This window comes from Equus quagga, chromosome 4, assembly GCF_021613505.1.
Source record: "Equus quagga isolate Etosha38 chromosome 4, UCLA_HA_Equagga_1.0, whole genome shotgun sequence".
In the NCBI taxonomy this organism is placed as follows: Eukaryota; Metazoa; Chordata; class Mammalia; order Perissodactyla; family Equidae; genus Equus; species Equus quagga.
The window spans coordinates 117580850-117606349 of NC_060270.1; the positions used below are offsets into that span (position 1 = coordinate 117580850).

Sequence of the window (25500 nt, forward strand, 5' to 3'; positions counted from 1 at the left end):
GGTGGTGAGGAAGACTGGCCCTGAGCTAAGATCTGTTGCCAATCTTCCTCTTTTTGCTAGAGGAAGATTGTCCCTGAGCTAACATCTGTGGCAATCTTTCTCTATTTTTTGTAAGTGGGACACTGCCACAGCATGGCTTGATGAGCAGTGCATAGGTCCACGCCCGGGATCTGAACCTGTCAACCCCAGGCTTCCAAAGCAAAGTGCATGAACTTAACCACAATGCCACTGGGCTGGCCCTCATACACTAAGTTTTTTATAAACATATTCTAGAATCTTGCAATCCAAATGGTGGTCTGCAGACAGGCAGTATCGGCAACACCTGGAAACGTGTTGGAAATGAGGAACCTCAGGTCCTACCCCAGGCTTACTGAATCAGAATCTGACTTAGTAAGATAAGATCTCCAATTGATTTGCAGGCACATTCAGGTTTAATAATTACTGATCTTATCATATTCTAGTTCTAACTACAAGTCTACAAAGTAACTATGTTCCTGTCCTAAGTACCAGAGAAATATCTTCATGATCTATGAGCTCTAAACATTTTCCTAGAATAGCAGTTTCCAACTAATGAATGGGATATGTTCTAAAAACCTTTTGGTAAGTCAGTTGTTCACAACTTGCAACATACAGTAATATTATTAATACTAACTAAATTTCTAGGTCATCCTACAGAGCAGCTTGCTTAATCCATAACGTAGCTGAAGAGGGTCAATTACATTTTGACGGGAAAATGTACTCCCAGTTCTAACAGAAGATTCTAGGAAGGCCTGGTCCTGTGAACAACACAAGACTTTTCCATAGATGCAACTGTGTAGACAACTGGTACAGCTAATAGTCATATTCTGAGAACATTCTAGATACAAGAATAAAATGGATTAGAAAGACAGGAATATCAAGGGTTGCTATTAACTCATTCATGCTTTGTCCCAGGCTTCATTATGACTAAGAATAGACATTGGCAAGATTACTTATCTTCAAGGGTTTGGAGGAACCTGCCAGCCTGGGATTGAGGGTCTTAACCTTTCCAATATAGGCACGGCTTTATTAGTTTCAACCTATAGTAACAGAGTTATCATTGAAATCTCCGTATAGAATATATCCTTTGCTTGCCCATTCTTAAAAATGGAGTTTTGTTCTAGACAAAATAATTTGTTTGAAACAGACATCGAGAGAGATCTAAGCAGATTTCAATGCATATTGTTTTCTCAAGTCATTTAAACCCATGATGTTATCTTCTACATATCTCAAGATATTAAGACTTCACTGAGATTTGCTTTCAATAACATTTTAAAAATAAAAAAGGTAAAAATTATACTCCCTCAGATTTTCATATGTATTCTTTCCTACTTCATTTTGAGAATTCTTGTTGCAACAGATATTTCAGAATATAAGAATATACTTGCTAGGCATTTTATATTTAGAAGCTCTTTAAAAATACCCATTTTAATAGAAAGAGAATAAAACTAACAGATATAAGAAAACTGCAATGATCTATTAATCCCACATCTTGAATATAACATACTGAAGTTCTGTAAACAGCTATTTTTATTTAAAAATGAATAATATTCCAATAGTTTTGGAATCTGCCTTTTTTCACTCAATATCATAAATCTCTCCTTTTCAAGAAATAGACAACCAATTTCAATAAATATACTTCTACAACAACAGTTTCAATCGTCAGGATAGATTTATTCCAACATTTGGGTTCTCAATTTTTTGTTATTATAAACAAATTTATAACTAAATCAAGACTAGACTCTTTTATCAAATCAAAGTAATTAAAGTGGAAGGCAAACTTCCAAAGGTAGCTAAGTTTTCATTCGGTGCAGTGCAAGGTTATTTAATAAAGGAGTATGGTTTGTTAACCACTACCTTTTATTTAATCATGGTCACAAACTAGCTTTTATGTTTATTGTTCACTTCTTTTCCAGTTTTTCTATCTATTTTTTGTTAGAAACTTTTTGATTCTTTATATCACTGTAATTCACTTCCTTCCAGACTTGGCAAAAACTGGATTATTTCTTGGGCCTATTTTGACTTTCACATAAGCGTTTACGCTTACGGAAGTATATCTGGGTGGATTTTATGCAGAAGGTGGAACAGCTGTGTGGATACGTCATGTCTAATGGGAAATCTAGAGATTGGGGTGGATACTGTAACTACTAAAATAAAAATGTCTTTTAATAACAAAGGTACATCCTTTTTTATACATGTCGCTTGTATGTTGAACTGTCACTCAAATGTACTTAACTTCATTGGACAAGGTACAAGGCTTGCCAATTTCCAAATCCTGTCAATTCTAAATTCCTGGTGGTCATTCTGAAGCTGCAATTATTTAAAACACAATATAATTTTATTTTAAATATAGCTAACTTTGTTCTAATACGCTTTCCTCAGCCCCAAATACATTTACCTTTTAAGTCTTAAAAATGACCTTTCTGGTAGGAACAAAAGAAATTTAGCCACTCCCCACTGTGAGGAGACTCTAACCATTTCTCACAATATAGGACCTAGAGAAAGCCCTGAATGTGTGTGCCAAGCCTGCAGGTAGGGGGTGGGGAGCTGCTGGAGAAGGAAGGAGAGACACAAGTGAAGGGAAAGGGTATTTAGCCTCTGTCTTCCAAGACTCCAGATTATTTCAGAATAAGGAAGTCATATTTTTTGTTTTAATCAAAGATTTTAGAAAATACCATCAGAAAAAATTTAAAGTTTCACCAAAAATTATTTGAACAAAGATGCAGAATTCATCAGATTATGTTATAGAGACCAGTATGACTTAATTATCCCTAGATTTTATGAACAAACTTTATTGAGAGAAACCAAACTTATTGTCCAAAGTGATAACATATCAAAGAAATACATATCAAAATCTGCTGCCATTAATTATAGTTTTTAACATTTTTATTGCATTTACAATGTGTGGAACATTATAAGGATTTACAGTAGAAGCCAAATATCCCAGCCCTTAGAAATCGAATAGGAAAGATTGGATGAACCATACATAAATACTTTTGAACACGAGCATTGGAAACATACACGATTATAATTTTACAGGCTAATACAGTAACTGCTACATGTAACAGAACAGGCAGGAAAGGTAAAACACAGTGGTTAAGAAAGTCACTAGGGTGTGAAATAACTGTAGCTGGGTGGTACTGGATAAAGAGACAACACTGAAAATATGATTTTTAAAGGCAAAAACATCCTGCAAAAACATAGCTATCTCCTATGCACAACTGTGAGGTAGAATTCTTCCCACCCCGTTTTCTGGTTTCTTGACCACCATTTGGGGGACTTCCCTGTCCAGATGGTCCTCTCTCACACTGCTGTACCTGGGACTAACTAGTGGTATGTTTCTTACTATCCCTCCTACCCCCATTGAAGAAAGTCTTTAATGTTTAATTATCATTCTTATTTTACCTGCTGAAAACGGGTGGCAAAAGTTAGTAACATAGACAAACCAGTGCCGTTTCTTCTAGCTAATCTATCACCAGCCTTGGGTAAGTGCTTTCATCTTTCAAGGAGTGAAAATAATGCAAAAATTTCAGACATAGGAACCCCTCTGGGAGCTGTTTTGGGCAGACAGGTATTTGCCTCCCTCAAATAACACCAACTGCCTACTGTGAACAATGCCATTTCTATCCCAGACCCACTTCTAATATTTCAAATATGGATCACAAAAATAGTTCACAGCTTTCTACACATCCAAAATATAGTGAAAATCCAAGACACAGTACAACCACATTGGAAAAAGGTACTTCAGTTTCTTTTAAAACTACCCTATGACACAGAAATTCTAATCCTAGGTATTCACCCAAGAGAAATGAAAGGCTATGTTCACATAAGACTTATGTTAAGAATAATCAAGGCAGCTTTATTTATAATTGCCAATACTGGAAACAGCTCATGTATTCACAAATAGGAAAACAGATAAATTACAAAGTCATCATACGATGGAATACTACTCAGGAATAAAAAGGAGTCAACTACTACTACACCCAACAACACGGATAAATCTCCAAAACATGGTAAGGGAAGGCTTCTAGAAAGAGGACATGCTGTGTGACTATTTACACAAAAATCTAGAACAGACAAATCTGATTTATAGTAGGAAAAAAATAGTGGTTGCTTTTAGGGGATGGTGTGAAGACAAGGATGGACTGGAAAGGGCCATGTGGAAATTTTCTGATAACGTTTTATGTTTTGATAGCACCTTACACATTTGCCAAAACTCAGGGGATGCATACTTAAGCCCTATGCATTTCACTGTATGCTAATTTTACATAAAAGGAAAAATGTAAGCAAACGTTGAACTCTAGTTTATGCTGAAGTATTTGGCAGGAAGTGTATCGATGTCTATAATTTAAAATGTACCAAAAACTAATCTGCATCAATGAATTGATGGACATGTGATAACAAAAGCATAGTTAATGGTAGCATCTGGGTGGTGAGTACATTGTAAAACTTTATATTTTTATGTTTGAAAATTTTTACTAAAAATTATTGGGGGAAAGAATCCAGCGTGTAATGCTTACCAAATAATGCCGCTGAGAACTTCATTGCCGATCTCATAGCAACATAAACACCAAATTCTTCTAATCAGTGTCAATTTAGAAACTTAAGAATGTGTGAAAGGAGATTCCTGAGTGTGAGGTGAGCAACCAGTTCTCCAATCTATTCTAGCTCAAAATTGTCAAAGTGACTTTACAATCCTCTCATGCCTTAAAAAAAACACAATGCATATACTGCTGGTGTATTCTGAGCAAATTTGTTGGCTGTGTAGCCTAATGTAAGAAGTAAGATGAAGAAACATTTTTAAGAGGGAAACTAAGCATAGAAATTGTTTTTACTCTGACTTCTAAACTGAAAAAGAACCAGGGAAACTAATAGAGATGCTTAGGACCAAAACACAATGTGAGGCTTGATTATAGCAAATGGGCCCCTGCGGTCTGAAGGGAAGGACATCTGAATCCTCCTCCTGTCTTTCTCTGAGGGATGCACCTAGGGACACCCTAAAGAGATGGCATTTGACTTGGAAATACTAAGATGACTCCTTGAGATTCACTAAGAATGGCTTCAGACTTCAATAGCCTTTTGTCAGAAACAGTTTTCCACATGCCTGACTTAAAATCTGTAACACCACTGCTCTTAATATGTAGCAGTTGGCAACTATTTTTAGTTATTTGCTAAGAAATCTTCTATTATTATATATAGGTATTATATGTATTGCTGCACACAAGTTCTTAAACAAAAATAATCTTGATTCTTGTAAAAACGTGCTCACTGCTTTCAAAATACTTAACCTTGGTCCTGGCTTTCCTTTGATCTCTAAGGTCTTCATGTTCTAGTATTGGCTCTGCTTTTTCTTGAAGCACACAGACTAGCGTTGTCCAAGTTTGCTTTAAAATATTAGTCATGCTATTCGGTGTCATATCCATAACCTTTTTCAGTCTTAAACATTCCCCTGAATTTATGCTACTTCATGGAGCATCTTTAGTTCTGTCACTCCGTATTACAGGACCAGTCTTTTCTGTTACTGTCACTGTCCAAGCTTACGAAGACTGCTTTCTTCCCAACAGCACTAAGCAGTCACAAGTCATGTCTTTTACCTCATTCCTAGGACACTTTATAAATATCTTAACAGACTTGTGCTCTTGTTGCTACAGGTTGGTGCTGACTCACTAAGACCTGAGTATGACTTTCTTTTACCTACTTTCTTACTTACTAATGGAATTGTGTCATGCCTTGTCAACCCTGAAGCAGATGATGCTCCTCACTTGTCTTCCATCTTGCTGGCCTATCGTCCTACCATAACAGTTCATTTACCAGATTTAAAAGTCTTATTTACTGATGAGCTCACCTTCTCCACCCTCAGTATTTTCAGTCCGTAATTCTGAATGAAGGGGATGGAGCTTAGGGTGGTGAGCATAAACAATGTGCCATATCCCCCAGACCCCATGCGTATCCTCTGAGACACGAGTAGGATTAAAGAATGCTCTGTTCTCTATTCTGAAAGGATAACTATAGTAATAATACCTTCCACTCTGGATAACATTTTAATTTTCAACACTTTTTTTTAACAGGATTGTATTTCATTCTTAAAAGTTGATATGATTTCTCTGTTTTACAAACCCAGAGAAGATAAGTGATTTTTACCAGCCAGTAGATGGCAAAGCCAGGTTTTGAAGTCAGATATTCAAACTCCAAACTCTTTCCATTATATTCACTACAATTCTTATATTGGCTTTTATGATCTTTTATCTACTATTCTTGCCATTATTTACGATTCTAACCTAGACTTTTCACAGCATACACTGAAGTCAGATAATGGCAGATGTTAAATCTTCATTTTGCTTCATCAAGGTATTTATTGCTCTACATATCAGAAGAGTATTTTCTACTCCCAAGACAAGCTTTTTATTTTGAGAACTGAAAGTCAACAATGGTAAGTTTGCCAATTAGGAAACTGTCCAGCTATGTTCCAGCCCATCTTTTTAACTCTAGAAAATATTCCCTTTGCAGGTTTAAGGAAAGACACCCCAATGACACAACTCTTGTCACTGATGATACTGATCTTAGTTTCCTGTACCATTTCCAACAGGCTCAAGATGTGGAGGACTTTAGCAACCAGGGGATGTTTAGTTTTTAGTAGCCATAGTACTTTACTATGGTTCTATGAGGATGGGAAAAATACACAGTAATATCCAATGTCTCTGGCAAGGAACTTACAATGTAGTAGAGAATGCTGAATTCTTTCTCCAAATGTAGACTGTACAGTGATACAGGGTCAGCTAATCTCACAATCATGCCACCGGTTACAATGGGTTTAGATCAGAGAGCATGGTTTGCTCAGCACTGCCAGAAAAGTGTCACGTTCATATCAAGGAGTATGTGACTAAAACTAATAATAGTAAACTAAATACCACACCATATGTCAACTGATGGGGTCATGAAACAAACAACAAACATGTTAATACGAGGCAACACTTTGGAACACTGGCCAATTTAAACGCCTACAAAGTAAGAGAAATATCCAACCTTCTACACAGCAATGAAGCCTAGACCTGCCATTAACATCCCAGCTGGCAGGCTGAGCAGTTTCATCATCACCACCAATGAGTCATCCTATTAGAATAAGGTCACCAACAATGAAGACTTGGAATAAAGCCAATTGTATCTGAAATGAAGTTATCATCCTTGCATCATAACTCTGCCGGGTTAGACATATGTGAAGAACAGATGCTCAAACTGCCATCATACATTGAGCTTACAAAGGAACAAATACACAATAAGAAGGCAAAAGAAAAAAGTAAATCCTCCAAACCAACAGAACAAAATGAAACTAGCCCAATTAACACTTCAATAATTCCCTGAGATGGGCTAAAGTAATGTGGAAAGTTGTGGCATACACCAATTGGAAATGATAGTTCTTTCTCCGTTACATTTGCAGGCCAATGTTAATTTATGATGTACAAACAGTTTGTGGCTTGCAAACAGACTGCAGTCACTTCCTTAACATGTATTCTAAGCGAACTACAACCCTATGAAAAAAAATCACATTAGAGCGTTGTTGGGTTTTCACTCACAACTGTATGTGTGTATACAGATATACACATAGAAAGTAGCAGCAAATTTACAAATAAAGAGCAACAATATTTATTAAAAGCATATTCAGCGTCATCTGAAATACTCAAATTACAAATAACATTTCCAGATACTATCTTATTTTACTCTTGCTGTAGGCAGGATAGCTTAAGGCATATAAAAATTAACTCATTTGACAATAAGTAGGTGAATTGATGGTAGAATTGAATCTCATTACTTATAATCTAGTTAGTTTCTAGCAAAGTCTTAATAGAAGCATTCTAACTATTCTGAAATTCAGTAGAAGAAATAGATATTGAGTATAACTAAATATCTAAATTAGGTAATATTTAAGTATCCAAAATACCAAATGATTTCCTTATGAGTAGATTCATTTATAATTTAATTCACTCCTAACTTTAGGAAATATGTTAGAAACACACTTCAGAAACACACAATATAAGAGGGATTATTACTGATGCTACCATAGACCATTCACATACACGGGAAGTGAACAACTACTATGCATGAGCAAAGGACTGGGAACAAAAGTCCCAGGAGATTCCTTCCCTTGAAAGAGCTTACAATGTAGCAGGTACAGACATAAACAATTGTAGCATGTGGTTAGTTAGCACCATCATGAAGACCGAAACAAAGAATCATGAAGGTTCACTCATAGAAATTAAGCCCTAAAAGACTGAATTATCAGATAATACAGAACTTTCTGGATGTTCTCAGAAGCAGTGGCAGCATAAGACAAGAGGGAGCAGTTGAATCTTGCCGCCAGATTTTCTGGCATGTCTGACTAGAAAAAAAGGCTGCACCTTTAACCAAAATTGCCACAAGAGAAAGGTGAAAACTATGATGAATAACTTCATCTAGGTTGAAATGTCAAGCAGTAGGTAGTTCAAAGTACAGGTTTAGAATTTTGGACCAGATACATAACACAGAACATTGGGATAAAATAGAAACCCTAAGAATGAGATACTTCCAGAAGCATTCTGAAGAAGGAAATCTGAGAGAACACATTCTAGTAGACATATTTTAAATAAGAGTCATGTGACTATACTCACAGTTATGGCAGAGGACAACATCTTCAAGGGAGGAGACACTGTCCAGGAAACAGCATAAAAGATTGAGACTGCTCAATGGTGTACGTGTTGCAGAGACAGAAGGATAAGGGGTGCAGACTGAGAAAAAAATCACTCAGTTCAGTAACTGGAAGCCCACTGAGAACAGTTTTGCTCTAGCGCTGTGTAACAGCAGACTGCAAGACACTGAGCAGCGAGCAGTGAGGATGCGGGGCAATGGAGGTGGATTTCTATTGGAAGTCTGGCAGTGAAGGAGGCTGAAGAGACCCGCAGGTTCAGAAGGAGTTTTTTGCATTGGAGGATACATAAGCATTTTTGTAGACCATGAAAAGGAACCAGCATACAATTCTTTGCATAATTTTGTATTGATCACAGACTAAAAAACTATTTCTAATCTTTTTCAAAAACATTTTCTGAAATAAAAATTAGCACAAAAATGAAATATGTACTTTACAATTTAAACTTAATATAAACTTAAAAGCATTAGCATTTTATAAACTTTATTTCTAAAAGAGTTGTACAGTTTTTGTTATTAGACTACTTGAGAATTTTGCTTCTAGTGTATCATGAAAAATTAAATTTTATTAACAGCTGCTATTTTAGTTCCAGAAAGATTACTCTGACATAAAGGATTACACTTATTATGTATACCTCCTTTCCCAGCCCTCCTCCCCTAAAGACAAAGTATCTTCAGGATAGTTAATAATTTGGATAATATTTTTCAAGTTGAAGAAGAGAAAAAATTAGAAATAGTATTCCACTATTCATAGGTTCTTAAAGATCTAAATTGTTCTTCACAATTGTTTTTCATGATAAAACATGCTTATTTATTATATACACATGCTTACATATGAATATCCTGACTAAAACACATGCAACCCACATGACAAAAACAAATATTAAACCATTCTCACAATCCTAAGAATGCCCTTTTAAACAAGGCACTCACGTTTAAAAATAGGATATAACCACCAAATTAAATAAGATGTTTAAAAGAAGCCTTTTATTAAGCACAAACAACTTTTAATACATTATCAATACAAATAGGAAAATGTCTTTTAATGAATATGATATATCAAAGATCTGAAGGTTTTCTTCGTATTGACACAATAAAAATAATCCATTCTGAGGAAAAATCACAAAGTAAAATTTTAAGGACACCACTGTCACCGTCTACTAACAACAGTTTAACTACAGCCTAAGTTCACGACATCACCTGGGGAGGAAGGGCAACCATTTTCCATAGAGAGAATCCCTAAACTCTTATTAGCACCATTCAAAGCTTATTAGCAGTTGTTCATCTACCAACTGACAGGTCAGGTAAAGCTTTAAAGCAAGTTTTCAGTGCAATGATTACAGTTCCTTCTTTTAAGATACTTGGAGTCTATGTTCTCAAAGCGTGTTAAATAATTATGCCTTGCTAGTTGCATGATGTTAACATGTAGAGAGAAATGTGTAATGGAAAGAAATGAGGCTTATTCTGGCTGTGAAATGTATCTTAACGTATTGTGCTAATGCGGTAGTGTGCCGACGCCATGCGGGATTATGAACTGCAGATCTGTGGGAAGCTGGTAGCTATTAGCTCTCTGCAGTCATCATTTCAGGATGTCGCAGCTGCTGCCTTTTGAGACTAACTAGTTTCATCCTGTCTCTGATGTGTTCTGCAGTAGAAGCCATGTCACTTGGACTCCCAAAATATTGTTCAGTTCTAAAAGTCAAAACAAACAGAAAAACCCCAATCAGATTAATACAAATCCATTGCCTGTAGTGAATGCAAAACGAAGCAAAAATTACCATAAAAATTATCTATGTGACATTGCATTAGTTCCTTGGTAGACCATATCATTTATCTTTGAGTAGTAATTCAATAGGAGAAACATTTTTTTTAAATGGCATAAAATACATTAAGACATGTTGAGAAAAATACATTAATGGTATAAATTTCATATCATGTGTACTTATGCTAATCTCAATAAACCAAAGAATGAAATCAAACAATGCAACAATAAACAAAACAACGTAACACTGGAGATATTCTGGTTTTCAGTTTTGGGTCCATAAGGATACACAAATATAAAATTTGTTTGTGTACTTCACTGCTAAGGGCTATGTACACCAACTGTCTAATACAGCTGGCAAGTAAAATATCTATTTAATGTTAAGGCATCATTTGGGACATTAACAAAATCATTTCATTTTATCCTACTTGCAAAGATACCATACTCAGAGTCACAAAATCTTAGAGCTGGAAGAGTTCTTGGAAATTATCTGGGTAAGCAATTCATTTTTTAGATCAGAAAACTAAGGCCTATAAATAACTTCACCAAGATCACAGAGCAGAAAAACCAGAATTTGAACCGGGGTCTTCAAGCAGTGAATCCAGGGAGATCAGCTAATTTATTTGCCCAGGAGAATGTTACAAAAGATGAATGTGAATAAGTTTACTGTCAAACAAACTTACATAGCATAAAGAGATTATCATATAAAATGGAATAACATAATTCCAAATACTAAAGGCGGTGGTTGTGAAATTTGGATATAGAGTGCTAACTTACTCTTTTATCTTAAGATGAGGAAATGACACAGGGACTATTGTGGAACACAGGAGAAGAAGCCAGCAAAAACACAAGGGAAGATGCTGCTAGGCTGACCGAGTAGAATGGGAGACTGTGACAACTGGCTGCAAAATGTAGACCGGGGGGTTGGGGGAGTGTCCTGGAATGGAACAACCAGAAGCGGCCCTCTAATATTGTTACTAGCTGAATTTATAAATTTTTGGATTTTATTCTCTTTTATACATTGCAGGTGTATAACATGACTATAGGCTACTTCTGCTTGTTCAAGTTTAGGTATGACTAGAGATTATCTAAGCATAGACTATGAATAATATCCTTTCAAGGAAATAAAATTATGTCTTTTCGATATTAATTCCAAATAATCATTTTAAGTTCATGACACAGTAGTAGTGGCACTTACTATGTCAGATTTGTTTTAAGTAGTTTACATAGATTTAGCTCATGTAATTCCCCCATCCCCATAACCTGAGGAGTTATGAAGACCATATCCCTATTTTAAGATGAGGGAACTGAGGCACAGAGAGGTTAAGTGGCTTACCCAAGGTGTTACAGCTAGTAAGTGGTGGAGCTGAGATTTAAACCCAAGAAATCTGGTTCCAGACTCCACAATCCTACCCACTACACCATACTGCAAGGTAAGGACAGTTGTATTCAATGCTCTGGCTTCTCTACTGTTTGAATTAAACATCCTCTGGATTACCTCTCAATTATTTTCACCAAGAAGGTCTGGATCCTCAGGAGTAAAGCCCCTTGAGATTCATTTACTTATTTATTTACATGAGATTATTTCTTATTTTATCATCAACTAATTGAAAAGGAAAGGAATGTGGGAAGGACCCCATCACTTTACAAATAGAGAAATGAGGATTTCAAATAGCACAGTGAAAAGAGAACAGGTATGGAGCCAGACAGACCTGAGACTATCCTAATTCCACTCAGAAACTGTGAATTCCTGAGCATCTTACTGAATCTTTCTGAGCTTCAGTTTCTTCAGCTGTACATGAGAAAATAATTATACTGGCCTAACACTCTTTGGTCAAAAATAATGAAGGTGAGGTGTCTAACTTGGTGCTTGGTATATATTATGAGCTTACTAAACTAAACATGTGCCCCTTCCCCTCCCCTGCCCTTTCCTGAACGAAGCCCAAAGTCACCCTACTCCCTATCATCACAGCCAAGGCCAGAACCCAGGATGTCAGCCTAGTCAATGATCTTTCTTCTACAATAAGCTGTCAAGAAGTAACATGTTTGACAGCAGCAAGTACCAACTGCTACTGTTCTTAAAAGCTGAGTTTTTCTCTCTTTTTATTTTAAACCAATTTATTGTAGGAATTGTGGACCAAAGCTAATTTACTTAGCTTTTTAAAAAGCAGATTTTCCTCCCTTAATGATTTCACTTTAAGACCTCATTGATAAAAGACAGAATTATAAGAACATGCACCATACCCATCAGGATAAACTACAGGAACAGTTAATCTATCCAAAAGTGATTTTCCAACTGCTTCAATTTCATCAAATTGCTCCTCATCATTAATAGCTTCAGGCTCTTCTGGACAGTCTTGCAAAATCTGCAACAAAGAAAAGGGCAGCATCAATCAAGACACTGAAAGGGAATCAAGCTCATGCAAATTTAGTAGACTGAAAGTGTTTTTGTTTTGTTCTTAGGATCTTCATGTACACCAATATACAAAAGTGACCTATTACAGGCAAGGCTGGCTCAAGCAATTCAAACAAAATGAAATACATAATCCCTACTAATAATATATAATTGGAGTTTTAAAAAGTCTACAGTGATTTTCAAGAAAAAATAACAGTAGACTACTATTCGGAAAGGAAGTTCAAACTGTGCTTAAGAAGTATGCTTTCATTCATAAAGTAACTATTTATTAAACACTTACTATGTATTTATTTAGCAAGTTGGGATGCGAATGAAATATAGATTTTGACCTCAAGGAGTTTACAGACTTCAAATATGAAAGAAGATATAAATACAAAACAACACATACTCAGAGTACAAACACATAACTGATGTGAGGACCTAGCTGGACACTTTATAGTTATTTAAAAAACTGATCTGTTGACTCGAATTAACTGATGTAAACTGATAAGGCTATAATTCAAATATAGTAAGTTCTACAGTCTTTCATAAGATATTTTTTTCCCTTAACTATTACCATTTAAATTTAACTACAAAAGAAAAGAAAGGGAAAAAAATGCTATAATTTTTAATAGTTAAGTCTACAGGTATTGACTGACACTAGTCAATACAGGAGCCACATGTGGCTAGTGAGCACCTGAAACATAGCTAGTCCAAACTGAGATGTGCTCTAAGTCTAAGATACACACCAGATTAAAAAATAATAACAAAAAAATAATAAATTTAACTACAAGAAAAAAAAGCAAAATTTGGGGGATGGAGAAGAAAAAGGAGTATTTATTTTTGCAACTTTTTTTACATTATACTTTACTTATCCAATCATGCTTATTTCAGCGTTGCTCATAAAGGATATTTTATATTCTAAGATTCTAGATTCAGTTTAAATATTTTCTCAATCATCATACTATACAATTTGCGTATAGTTCTGGTTATATTTATGCTTACTGATATGAAACAGAACACAGCCAAGAGGAAAATAAAATCTGATAATAAAATGCTTTACATAAGTTTGCACAGTAAAATAACCTATAATCGAGTTTATTATAAGCATGATAAAGGCCACATAGCAGAAAAAATAGGAACATCAACTTTCCATAAAAATACTCTCAACCGTATTTATTCTTACATGACCTCTTATAGAGGTCTAGATTTTTAAATGTCCTTGTAGCCACATTTTAAAAGCAGTATCCTAAAAAGTTGTCGGTGGTGTGAGAGATCTGGCCAGTGGTCACCTCCGTACAGGAGGGAGGGGCAGCAGGAGCAGTGTGACTAAAAGAGGGTGGGGAGCTTGTGAGGTTAGTAACGTTCTGTTGTTTGACCAGTGCACTGATTACACAGGCATGTTCGCTTTGTGAAAATTCATTGAGCAGAACATTTATGATCTGTGTACTTTTCTAAGTTAATATTATACTTCAATAAAAGTTTTTCATTAAAACAATCAGTAGATAAACAAGTTAAGCCATTTTGTATACTTTCATTTATCATCATCAGGCCCATTTTAAACTAAGACAGTGACCCACAGAGTTCAGAGACCAGCTCAGAAAGAGTTAACTGTGGATCTTTCCCAACAGATGTACTGCATAACACAGACAGAAAGTGCTTGATTCCTGAGGTTCCTGGCCACATCTCTTTTGTTCTCCACGCTAGGTTATCACATTTACATCTCAGGTTTCTCATAACTTAAATAGTATTGAACATGCCCTACATATAAACTCTCACTGTAAGAGATCAAAACAAAGTTAACTACGTAATAAAGCTTCTCTTCAGAGTGGAAATGTAAGGCTTAGGTGCTATAAATTTTCATTGTGCAGAGCTAAGAAAAAGGTTCTATTGAAAATTTGCCCAAATAACACTGCATGTTTCATTTTTGGTTTCTGAGACTAATGAATTCATTAAATAATAAATTCTAGAAAGAATCTTTAAAGACAACACATGAGAAAAGAGTTTTGTTTTTATCTTCTCATTGTTTCAGTTTGACAGTCTCTACTTTAAATATTAAAAAATTACAAAGTGCCCTTTTAAAAAATTCAGGAAAATTAGCAGTAGTTGCCAAAGCAAAGCTTCCTTTCCTGGTATAATGAGATGGGAGTTACAACACCCTGAAGAACAAAGAGCACACTCTGGGCATCAGGTCTGGCGAGGAGAGCAGCACTGCTGAGAGAGGACTCCTGGATGGTTCTGGATTTCTCCAACCTCAGGACTCCAGCACTGGTGTGGATTACTAAGAGAATTTGAATGAACTCTCTAAGATAATATATTAAATGCAAACAAACTTTAAACAATGGAATTAACGTAAATTTGAAAAAAAACCCAGACTGATCACAGAATTACATTATAAAATTAACACATTTTGAACATACACAATAAAACTATTGAGACTACACTTTAAAAAAAGCAAACCTTTTCGGCATTTGAGTGGAATGCAATAGCCATTTCCAGCCTGTGCACCCTCTCTTCAGATGCTACTGTAAACTGTTTCCACACTCTGTTCAGTCGAGGAAGCGTCTCCCCGGAGGACCGAGAGGTACAGCGCAAAGACTGGCACAAGACAACCGTGGCCTGTAGCAACTGCCTTCCATAGTCATAAGTGCTCTAAAAAAGAAAAAGTAAACTTGAAATTATAATTAAAGAGTTCTGAGAAGAGGGACAGGAAAGTGTATAGGAGGAATGTGGTTGCAATTAAGTAACACTACTAGAAACCAATACTGAATGACTCCGCTGGCACTTATTACTACAAATTATCTGCATGTATAAATAATGAAGGAGAAGCAATACTTTTCTTGAATTTTTAGTGAGTCTCCTTCTTGTTACGCTTCCCTCTCTCACTGTTTTCCCTATCTCAGTCTGCCCAATTCCACCAGCCAAAAAGAATGTTTGCTCACTGAATCAAAACAAGTGGGTGAAAATGGGCACTTTATATTCCACATGAGAAACCACAACTGTTACACTGTGAACTCAATTATTAGGGAAATAAATTAAGATACTTTTCATATGCAAAAAAAGTCTGTATGGTTACACTAACACTGGTGAGATGCAGAAACTGGGGGTCCTAATTTCTATATAATTAACGTATAATTCACGTTAACTTTTGTGAACAGTTGGAATGCCTAAAAAATGCCATAACATATAACATAAATCAGAGAGAGCACACAGAACTTGTATTCAGGGAAACATAAACCCTCTCAAGTTTATGCAGGCTAGTTTTGATGCAGAGCTGACATTTTCTTAGTTCTGTGATATTTCTGGAATAACATAACTAACCTTCTTGGACTTGGAGGGTTAAGTTACATTATAATCATGCAGAAAGCTATTCAAACACTGAGCTTGTAGAAAAGGAAGATAACCAGTTCTGCACCTGTGCAACATCAACAAATTTTCTATGCTTTTCCAGTAAAACTTTCGTCTCCTGAGCATCATCGCCCAATCTGATGTGGGTCTTAAGCAGAGCATCCAGAAGTTCACTTAGCCATTCTACTGCCTAAATGAAAATAAGTAACAGTGAAGCTGGATCCATAACTCTTTACTTATCATATCAAAACATCATATTTGTAAAAAGAAAGATTGTTATCATACAATTAATTAATCCATCAATTATACCCTAAGTCCTTAATAGCTTATTTCATTCAATACCAAGCTACATGAATTAATGACCACTCCACCCCCTTAAAACTTTTAAACTCTAAAGACCTGTTAAAGAGAAGCACTCTTTTAAAATTAATATCACGATTTATATTAATAGAAGATCATGTTTATGTAATATAGATCTTATTGGAATCTCATTACAGATTTATGTTACTATTTAAAAATCATAAATTTCCTCTATGTCAAGCTGAAACAATGTTCTTTAATGCTAAATACACAAAGAGAGGAAACTGTTTATCGGGTTGAAAAACCTTCTTGTGGGTTAAAAAGAAATGTGCTACACCACTCTTTATCTTGGGATGTAACTGACAATTAAGTTAACAATAATATATAATAAATAATCCCAATTTCTAGCTCAACAGAGGATTTCATTGACAAGATAAGTCAAATGAGACCAGTAAGATAACTGGGAATACAAAACTTTCTTATTTCAACAGTATAAACTAGAACCTGACTTAATGAATTTACTTTCTTACGACCATGAAAAGTACACTTTTGTTTACAGTTAGGTGAAGTCAATATTCTAGGAAAAGACAACTACATAATGCGCCTGATTGATCTTTACCTGGGCAGCATCTTCTTCACATTTAAATAACTGCACCATCTGAAGCATCTTTAACCTTCGCACATCTACCATGTCTTCACATCTAATAAACCCAAACATAAATTCAGGATATCATTTCAGTTTGGTTGATAACTATTACAATGTCATCATCTGGCACACATGTTGTATAGGATACTAAAATACTTAGTCCACACTAGGAAGACTGCAACTATTTTGCATTGATTTGTAAGAATTTTAAGTATATCTATATCTATGTTACATCAAAACCTCAAAATACCTGAATGATAACTGAATCAGAAACCCTCTTGAGGATAGCATGGATTCTGCAAAATACTGAAGCAAAGCATAAACACAGTAGTACACTAAAACCCAAAGAAATCTCCATTGCCAGTTAGCATTAGACGAGCTTCAAAAATAAAAATGTAGTTTCTCAAACACTAATTTAGAGGATGATGCTCCAAGGAAATTAAAAAAATTAATACTTTTCATTATATTACATTGCCCAGAGTAATATCTAATATTGCATTAAAAAAAAACTCCACCTAATTTTATAAGAAGAAAAAAACTCTACTGATCTCTGGGTGTAGAGAAATACAATTAAGAGTATTTTTAATTTCACCAGCAGCTGCCTGGATAACACAGAGATTAAAGTTTTAAGGGGACTCGATCTAACTCAGCTCTGGTCCAGTCCCTTCATTCCACGTCCTTTGGGTGAAAAGGGGGAAGCTCCCCGCAGACGCAAACACCACCAACAAGTGACCCAGGAGGGACTGGCTCCATGACAGCTCATGCTCTTAAAGAAGCTCGATAACAACACAGCAGTCATGGTCACAGGGCTATTTTTTATAAGGACGTCCTCAGTAAAAGCCCATAATACATTGTTAAGATGCAACTTGGTTAAAGTAATTCTACAAGGGACTGAAGGAAAGTGATGATGATTATTTCTAAAATCTGAAGCTAAAAAACAATGTAAGACTTTTTAATGAAGATGATATACACATATTCAACACATACTGTCAGGAAGTAGATAACGTGCCTGAAAAATATAAGACATGGTCTCTACTATTAAGATGGTCTCATTGTAGGAGATGAACTCAAATAAACAATATGATAAACACTACTGTGGAGTTGTGTAAAAGGTTTTATGGGGGTAGGGAAGAACAAGTGACTAACTTGCCTTAAAAATCTAAAAAGACTTCCAAGGATAAGCATCCCTGAGTCTTGAAAAATAAATAGGAATCCACTAGGTAGAAAACGAGGAAAGAAGTACCTAAAGACTCATGGAACACGGCATTCAGGAAAGTGGAAAATGTGTGGTTTTGTGGGAAAGTTACAGGGGATACAATCATGCAGGACTGGATTATGAAGGGTCTCCTTCACTATTCCAAGGAGACTGAACCTCATCTGAGAAAACAGGAAGTCACTGAGAGGGGTTTTATGCAAGGAAGTTATGTGATGAGATGTGCACTTTACAAAGATTTCTCTCATGTACAACAGACTAGCAAGGAGCAAGACCAGAGGCAGTTAAGAGAGAAGATCTAGAACAGAGAACTGTTCAGGATGCAGAGACAGCAGAACTTGGACATTTGATTAGACTGTGAGGGATGAGGAAGAACAGGATTTTAGGAGAAATCCCAAGTTTGGTGGCTAATGATAACTTTGACCTAGACAGGAAATGAAAGGAGAAGAGCAAGTTTTGGGGGAGAATGATTCCAACTGGACATATTAAGTTTGAGGGGCGTATGAAGCATCCAGGTGGAGATACTCAGTAGGCAAGTGGAATGACAGGTCTAAAGCACAGGAGAGGAGTCCAGGCCAGAGCCACAACTACTCAAGTATGATCATATTAATGAAAGTCATTGAGGTAGTGAGACCGTGAAGGGGGAACACAAAGTGTGAAAAGAGAAGTCAGCCTCAGAACAAACCCTGGAAGCAGCAAAATTAGCTAGAAGACAAGAAAGCAGGGAAGAAAACAACGAAACAGTGCCAGGAGGAGGATCGTGAGGGTGTTTTCAAAGAAGACAAAGTTGTTATGGAATTTCATGAAGAAAGCAAAAGTCAGTTGTGTCTAATGCTATTCAGAGTGATCAAGCAATGTCAGGACCAAAAGCACGCCCTGGATTTTGAGCAAGATGAAGCATTTACTACATATGGCAATTACAAAGTCACTGATGACATCACTAAGAGCAAGTTCAGTGAAATGGAGAGGGTAAAAGTCAGACTGAGGAAGGTGGAGAGAGGTAGTGAGGAAGTGGTATGAGTGCAGGCTAGACCTTCAAATGACTTCGCTGTCAGGAGGGAAAGCTCCAGGGCTAGAAGACAAAGAAATGGTTGAAGAGGAAGGTATATGCATGTGTGTAATTAATTTTTTTTTTTAAATAGGAGACATTTAAGCATTTAAATTAGGGGGAGGGATCAGAGTAGAGAATGGGAATTGACAGTGAGGAGACATGAGGGTACATGGAAAGACTGGCTCTGATCAGAGCAGGGCTATATCATCCTTTGTGGTAAGAATAAATAATGAAATGCCTAAGTTTGCAGATATGAGGGCAGATGAAACTTCTGCCTAATGATTGTTTTCTCTGTGATGCAGAGGGAGCGTTTCTGTGAGGTTTTGTTAATGACCTTAAAATTTCTAAGTGTGCCAAAATTTCATACAACTACGCTAGACTGTGTATTCTTGCACATATTAATTTAATCCTTTACTTTGCAATACTTTGCAGTTGCTATTGCAAATTGAATTTTCAAAGAATCCTTGAAATTACTAGTTCTGTATCAAATGAAACCTTTTAAACATTATCTTACCCAGAGTCTACTGTATAATCCTTCTACTGTAAATATGAGAACAATGGATGTGCAACAATTTGTGAATATGAAGTTTAGATGAAGAAACAAATCAATGTAGATGACAGCTTTAATAGCAACTCTAAACCAAATGAAAGGAAAAGCAAAATTCTCCAAAAAGGGTTATCTTAAAAGACAGAAGAGTCATAGCTATGCTGAGGATATGGAATATGAAATACATCAGTGTAACTGAAATTTTTACTACTCCTTAAAAAAGGGGAAAGGTACCCATTAACTGAACACATTGTCATTATTTGTTAGTACAATTATATATGGTAATTATTACATTCACCAAACCTACTAAACACCCAATATATAACAGGTAAGAACTTTTACTTTGTATGGAAAATATAAATTATATCACTCTTTTTATTTTAATTAATATTGTCTTAGCAAAAATTAGCATTAACGATCAAACTTTGCCTTTGTTTCCTAAGCTGCATATCTTCCATCACTCCTTGTATGTGGTCCACATTTTCTTTATTTTCAATGGTTACATCTTTTCCATAGGCCCAGGATGCCTGATTGGAGATCTGATCCAGAAGACCTTGACCTTTTTCACGCAAACCTTGCAATCCTACATCTAAAAGAAAAGTTACTAGATTTAATCTCTGAAACAATGGAGGTGCTTTCCCTCCCTCAAGTAAGTCCTCTCAGCAGATACTGTACTTGGATTCCAAGTGTAACAGCTTTGTACATTTGGGATGGAGTCCTCTGAACATTTCAAGCAAAAAAACCCCTTTAAACGTGCCTCAAACTGGGGGCTCCCTATCATGCCAAATTCTCCCTAAAGAGAATTTCCAAAAGGTGACTTTCCATAGATAATAAGTACTTTTCAAAACTGAAAGCAGGAACAAAGTGTGAGAATTTCTATTTTGATGAGTAAGATTTTTCAATTTTTTTCCTTTCTGCTTTTATGTAGTCCAGTTTTTAGGAGAACAAGGCAAATACCTTGTTCAAAAAAATGTATAAGAGTTGCAAGACTTCAAAACTCTCCAGCAACATACTATCACTATAAAAAGATGCTGAACATTTTGGGCACAGGCACTGTCCAGTTTACACCCAAGGAAGCAACACTTAGGATATGTTTACAATACTTCAAATCACGTAAGTATACAAGAATTCTTTTTCCTTTTTTAAACGAAAAGTATGGCTCAAGAAAACTTCTGACATTTTGAAATAAATTTCATTTGGTATTTAAATACTAAATATGTACTATGCATATCATCTGTTAAAATAACAAAGGCTACAAGCAGGTAAAGGCCAATACAAATATGATTTTCCAAACCCATTCCCTCAAGTCCTTTTCAGTAATTAATTCGGTGCAATCATGTGTCACCATTTTTTACTCAATCTCTCCCTTAAGTTTCTGCTTCCTTTCCTCCATTCCCCTTTGGCCTCCTGTCCCACTCAATACAAGCCCCCTTCCCATTTTTACATCCACTATCTACCTCTCCAGCCTCGACCGAGGGAAATTCCCTGTATTCCTATTGTAGTAAAATTTAAAAGGCACTGGTGGCAAGTTAGAGAACCAGCTTAGTAAAATTGGACCATCCTCCCCTTGGAGAGTATGCAACCTTGGCAATATTCCCAGTTTGGAGAAACAAATGCACAGAACCAAACCAACTATTTTTTCACAAGGTTAGGATATAGCAACAACAAAAATCATTGCATAAAACACAGTCTTGGGCATACAGGGTTCACCACAGAACACTTCACAGCTAATTACAGTCTATGCATGCACTACAAGTAACTGTTCCTAGTATATGCAAGACACAGCACCCGTGGATATGGCTGGGGAAACAAGAACGGCTAAGGGCTCAATGCAGGAAGAGTGCCCTTTTTATACTAATTCTTCCTGCATTCCCTGTAAACAATTATAATTAGTTCAGTATAAGTTGACTTGTCTAACCATAGTAACGATATTTTTTAAAAAAGAACGCTTATGTTTCCGCATTTTTAAAATCTGCTTACCAACACTTTTCAGCTTCTCTTCAAGCAGTTTTAAAGTTTGCTGAATCGAGGCTCCATCAGCTGGTGCTACATCTACGCACAACATCCCTAACAGGCCATCCAACTGCTGAGACAACTAAAGCAGAGGGACACCAAAGAGATAACCCTGATGGAATCAGTATCTAAAGTGTTTAATGATTAATGAGGTTTATAGCTAATGAGGTTACCACAATTATAGTTGAAAAAGACTATGCTGTTAAAAGACAAGGACGACTAATTAGAATACATGTTATCTGAAAGACAGAACACAGACGCATGCAGCAGGAAGACGAAGATGTGCAACCACGCCAGGAGGACATAAAAGAGCATGGAAACGTCCATTTCAATCTATGTTATAAACATGGAGAAATAATCAAAATGACACTTATCTGCCAGGTTGGGACATTCCATTTAGACAAAAAAAAGGTTTAGTTGCATGCAGAATGACTTAAACATTTTTTTAAAAATCAAGAAATTTTATCTCATTTCCCCCACCAGTAAATTATTTTACTGTTCCAGAAAAATAATTAGGAGACATGCAAACCTGCAAAAATTATGTGCAGATAAGTGTTCAGATAATTTGAAGAAAAGCAAGCAATCCGAGTAGACACTTACATCTTGGGCAACACCATGAAATTCAAGAGCTGCTTGTAAGAGATTCTGCCTAAATTCCAGCTGACTGGCCTGTCGATAACAAACATCGCTAAGTTGTTGTTGCAGCGACTTCAGTTCCACCAGATCTTCCTCATCCCCGGCATTTAAGAGTGCTGCAATTTGCTGATTAAGCTCCACATATACTGCAAACCATTCCTGCAATAGAGATGTTGTAAAGTAAATTAAGGGTCAAATTAGTTCCCAAAGAACTGTATTATATTTTATAATTTCCCCAGATAAACTAAGTAACATATATGAGAATTTTCTAAGGCAAGATTATTTAAATTGAAGACAAGAAGTTCCCATGCGCCAAACCCTTCCATTGTGGTCCCTGGAACTTGCTCCTGCCAACAGTAAAACCTCTTACAGCCTCATTCTGGCCTCGAAATTTTCCCTTCTTTTTCTTGTTCTGCATGAACCCAAGCCACCCTCAGAGAACAGTCAGCCCGCAGCCCTCCTAAATAACTGCTGTTTTTGTTTCCACAGCCTATATATCACAAGCCTGGAGGTTGGGGAGATGGCTGCCTCATTGCTCATTACTATTTCCAGGCCATTTCTTCTCTTGAAAACTGCATCTCCTTTGAGGTACACGCTGTCAGATGACATCCTTCCACCCTTTCCTATTGCATGCCCTCATCCATGGAGCTCGGCAGAGACCATTCCTTCATCTCACTGCCAGCCTTCTTTCAGACTTCCATGACATAGACACCCACCCAACACTCTGAATTCTCAGTTCCTTGATTCCCTCCCTCACTTCCAACTATCTCGTCCTCACCCCACCTCAGCTACCTACTCCAACAGACATAAAATGTTGCCATTATCATATACTATGAAGCAGCCCCAAAATCTTAATTTCAAGAATCCCATTCTCTGACCACCAGCTACTGACTCTCAATTGACATCCTTCAGCATGGTCACTCCTACCACCCCAGGAGGCCCACCAATCCAGTGACCTCTGCATGTTTTGCTGCCCAGCACTCAGGAGCCTCATGCCCTCATATCCTATATACATAGCATAGCCTCACATCCTTGGTCAGAAGCTCTAACCACCACCTGGGCCACAATCCACACTCACGCCCTGCTCTCCCTCCTTCCAGCAGATTCACCTATCAAAACCTGAGACCTGGTTTCTCTGCCTATTGTGTACCTAGACCAGAGTAGCTGACCACGGCTGGATAAAAACAACTATGCGGACAGGTGGTTTTTTAAAGTTATGAGTTAACCTCAAATGGGCCTTCAGTAATCCTACTACATTTCTCTAGTCAATTCACTTTCCCATTCTCATGATTATTTATGGATTTTTTTCATCCCTTAAATCTTCAACTCCCTTTTCACTGCTTCACTCTCAGCCAAAAATCTAACTTCTTAATTCACTAGGAAGCAATCAGAAGAGAGCTCTCTTCTCATCTTCTCACTGACAAATCTACGGCCTTCCCGGCTTCAACAGGCCTTTGCTTTGCCCTTCCTGCTAAAATAACGGATGAACCGTCCCTGCGTCTATGGCCTACTGCTTCACTTGTGTGTTATTCCATCTTTTGTTACCTATATAAGGCTTTGTTCTTGCAATTATCTTCTCTCCCATCATCAATTCATCCTGTTCAACTGGATTATTTCCATCAGCAAATAAGCTATATAGTACCTTATATTAAAAAACAAAATATACACTTAGATATGTGCATTTTACTATATATAAATTAAACCTCAATCAATAAACAAATCTCCCTTAAAGGAGTTCTCTTACATTCACTTTATCTTCTCATTTCCTATTCTCTTTTTAATCCACTCTCATCAGGATTTTGTCCATCCCACTCTGATCAAATTCTCAGTCTTCATCTTATTGGACTTCTCAGTTACATTTGACAAGGGTGACCAGTTCATCCTCCTTGAAATAGCTTTTTCTTATGTTTCCTGAAACACAATATCTCCTTTTTGGCCTCCTCTGCTGGTTCTCCTTTCTCTTCTTGCCCTCTAAATTTAGGAGTGACCCAGGGTTCAGCTTTCCAAGGGCTCTTTTCTTCTAATACTCCTCAGGCTTGGATGATTTCATCTAGTCCCACGCCTTTAAATAACATCTACAGGCTGATAATTCCCAGATTAATATCCTCAACCTTGACTCCTCCCTTTGACCCCAGGTACTGATACCCAACTCTCTACTAGCTTTCTTCATTTGGATGACTACTAGGTATCTAAAACTTAACCTGCCCCTAAAGATACTGATTCTCCAGCCTCCCAACCTGCTTCTCTCCCAGTCTTCGCCATCTTCATAGTTGCTTAGGCCAAACGCCTGATTCCTCCAAGAGCAAGTCTTGCTGGCTCAACCTCATGAACCTAACAACTTCTCATCACTTCTACTGCCTCCGTTTTATTAGCCTCCTGCCTTCCTATTTCATTGTCCCTACTCCCTATTCTCCATACAACAGCCAGTGATCTTTTAAAAACGTAAATCAATTCTCTGCTCAAAAATCTCTCCAATGATTTCACATAACATTTAAAATAAACTTCAAATTCCTTTTTGGGGGCCAAAATCACATAATACACAATTATTCTCTTTGGAGACAAGGCGTCAGCACTGTAGGATGGTGGATTACTAAGAGAATCCTAATAAGCAGCTTTAGGGATGCTTCTGCACGTTCCTACCATGTGCTTTTTCTACCACCCACCTACCTCCATCCATAAAACTAAGATTTATTATTGAACTAAAATACTTTAAAATCTATTTTAAGTTACTATAATAATTTTAATATACTTAATATCTTTTCTGTTGTGCTTAGCTAGTATTCAAAAACTAAAGAAACTTCTTATTGATACTCTTTGACAAAGAACTACATATTAGAATTTTCATTTTCCATATATTAGTATTGAATATCCTAATAAATTTAGGCTTATTTTTAG

At 36.5% G+C, this 25500-nt stretch overlaps 1 protein-coding gene across 4 annotated transcripts in view; it reads right to left on the reverse strand.

Annotated features, from left to right (window-relative positions):
* Positions 1-2886: 2886 nt before the first annotated feature.
* SESTD1 (SEC14 and spectrin domain containing 1) overlaps positions 2887-25500 on the reverse strand; it is a 115333-nt gene continuing 92719 nt past the window's right edge. For 3 of the 4 annotated variants that reach the window (XM_046658166.1, XM_046658168.1, XM_046658169.1), the window contains 8 exons: positions 22570-22764; positions 21937-22051; positions 20386-20545; positions 17119-17200; positions 16267-16389; positions 15312-15503; positions 12701-12822; positions 2887-10386 (listed from right to left, as the gene is read on the reverse strand). In XM_046658166.1, coding sequence (XP_046514122.1) covers positions 10257-10386; positions 12701-12822; positions 15312-15503; positions 16267-16389; positions 17119-17200; positions 20386-20545; positions 21937-22051; positions 22570-22764 — 1119 coding nt within the window. In that variant the 3' untranslated portion in view covers positions 2887-10256. Of the gene's footprint in view, positions 10387-12700; positions 12823-15311; positions 15504-16172; positions 16390-17118; positions 17201-20385; positions 20546-21936; positions 22052-22569; positions 22765-25500 lie in introns of those variants that run through there. The other variant, XM_046658170.1, reaches the window with a different exon arrangement.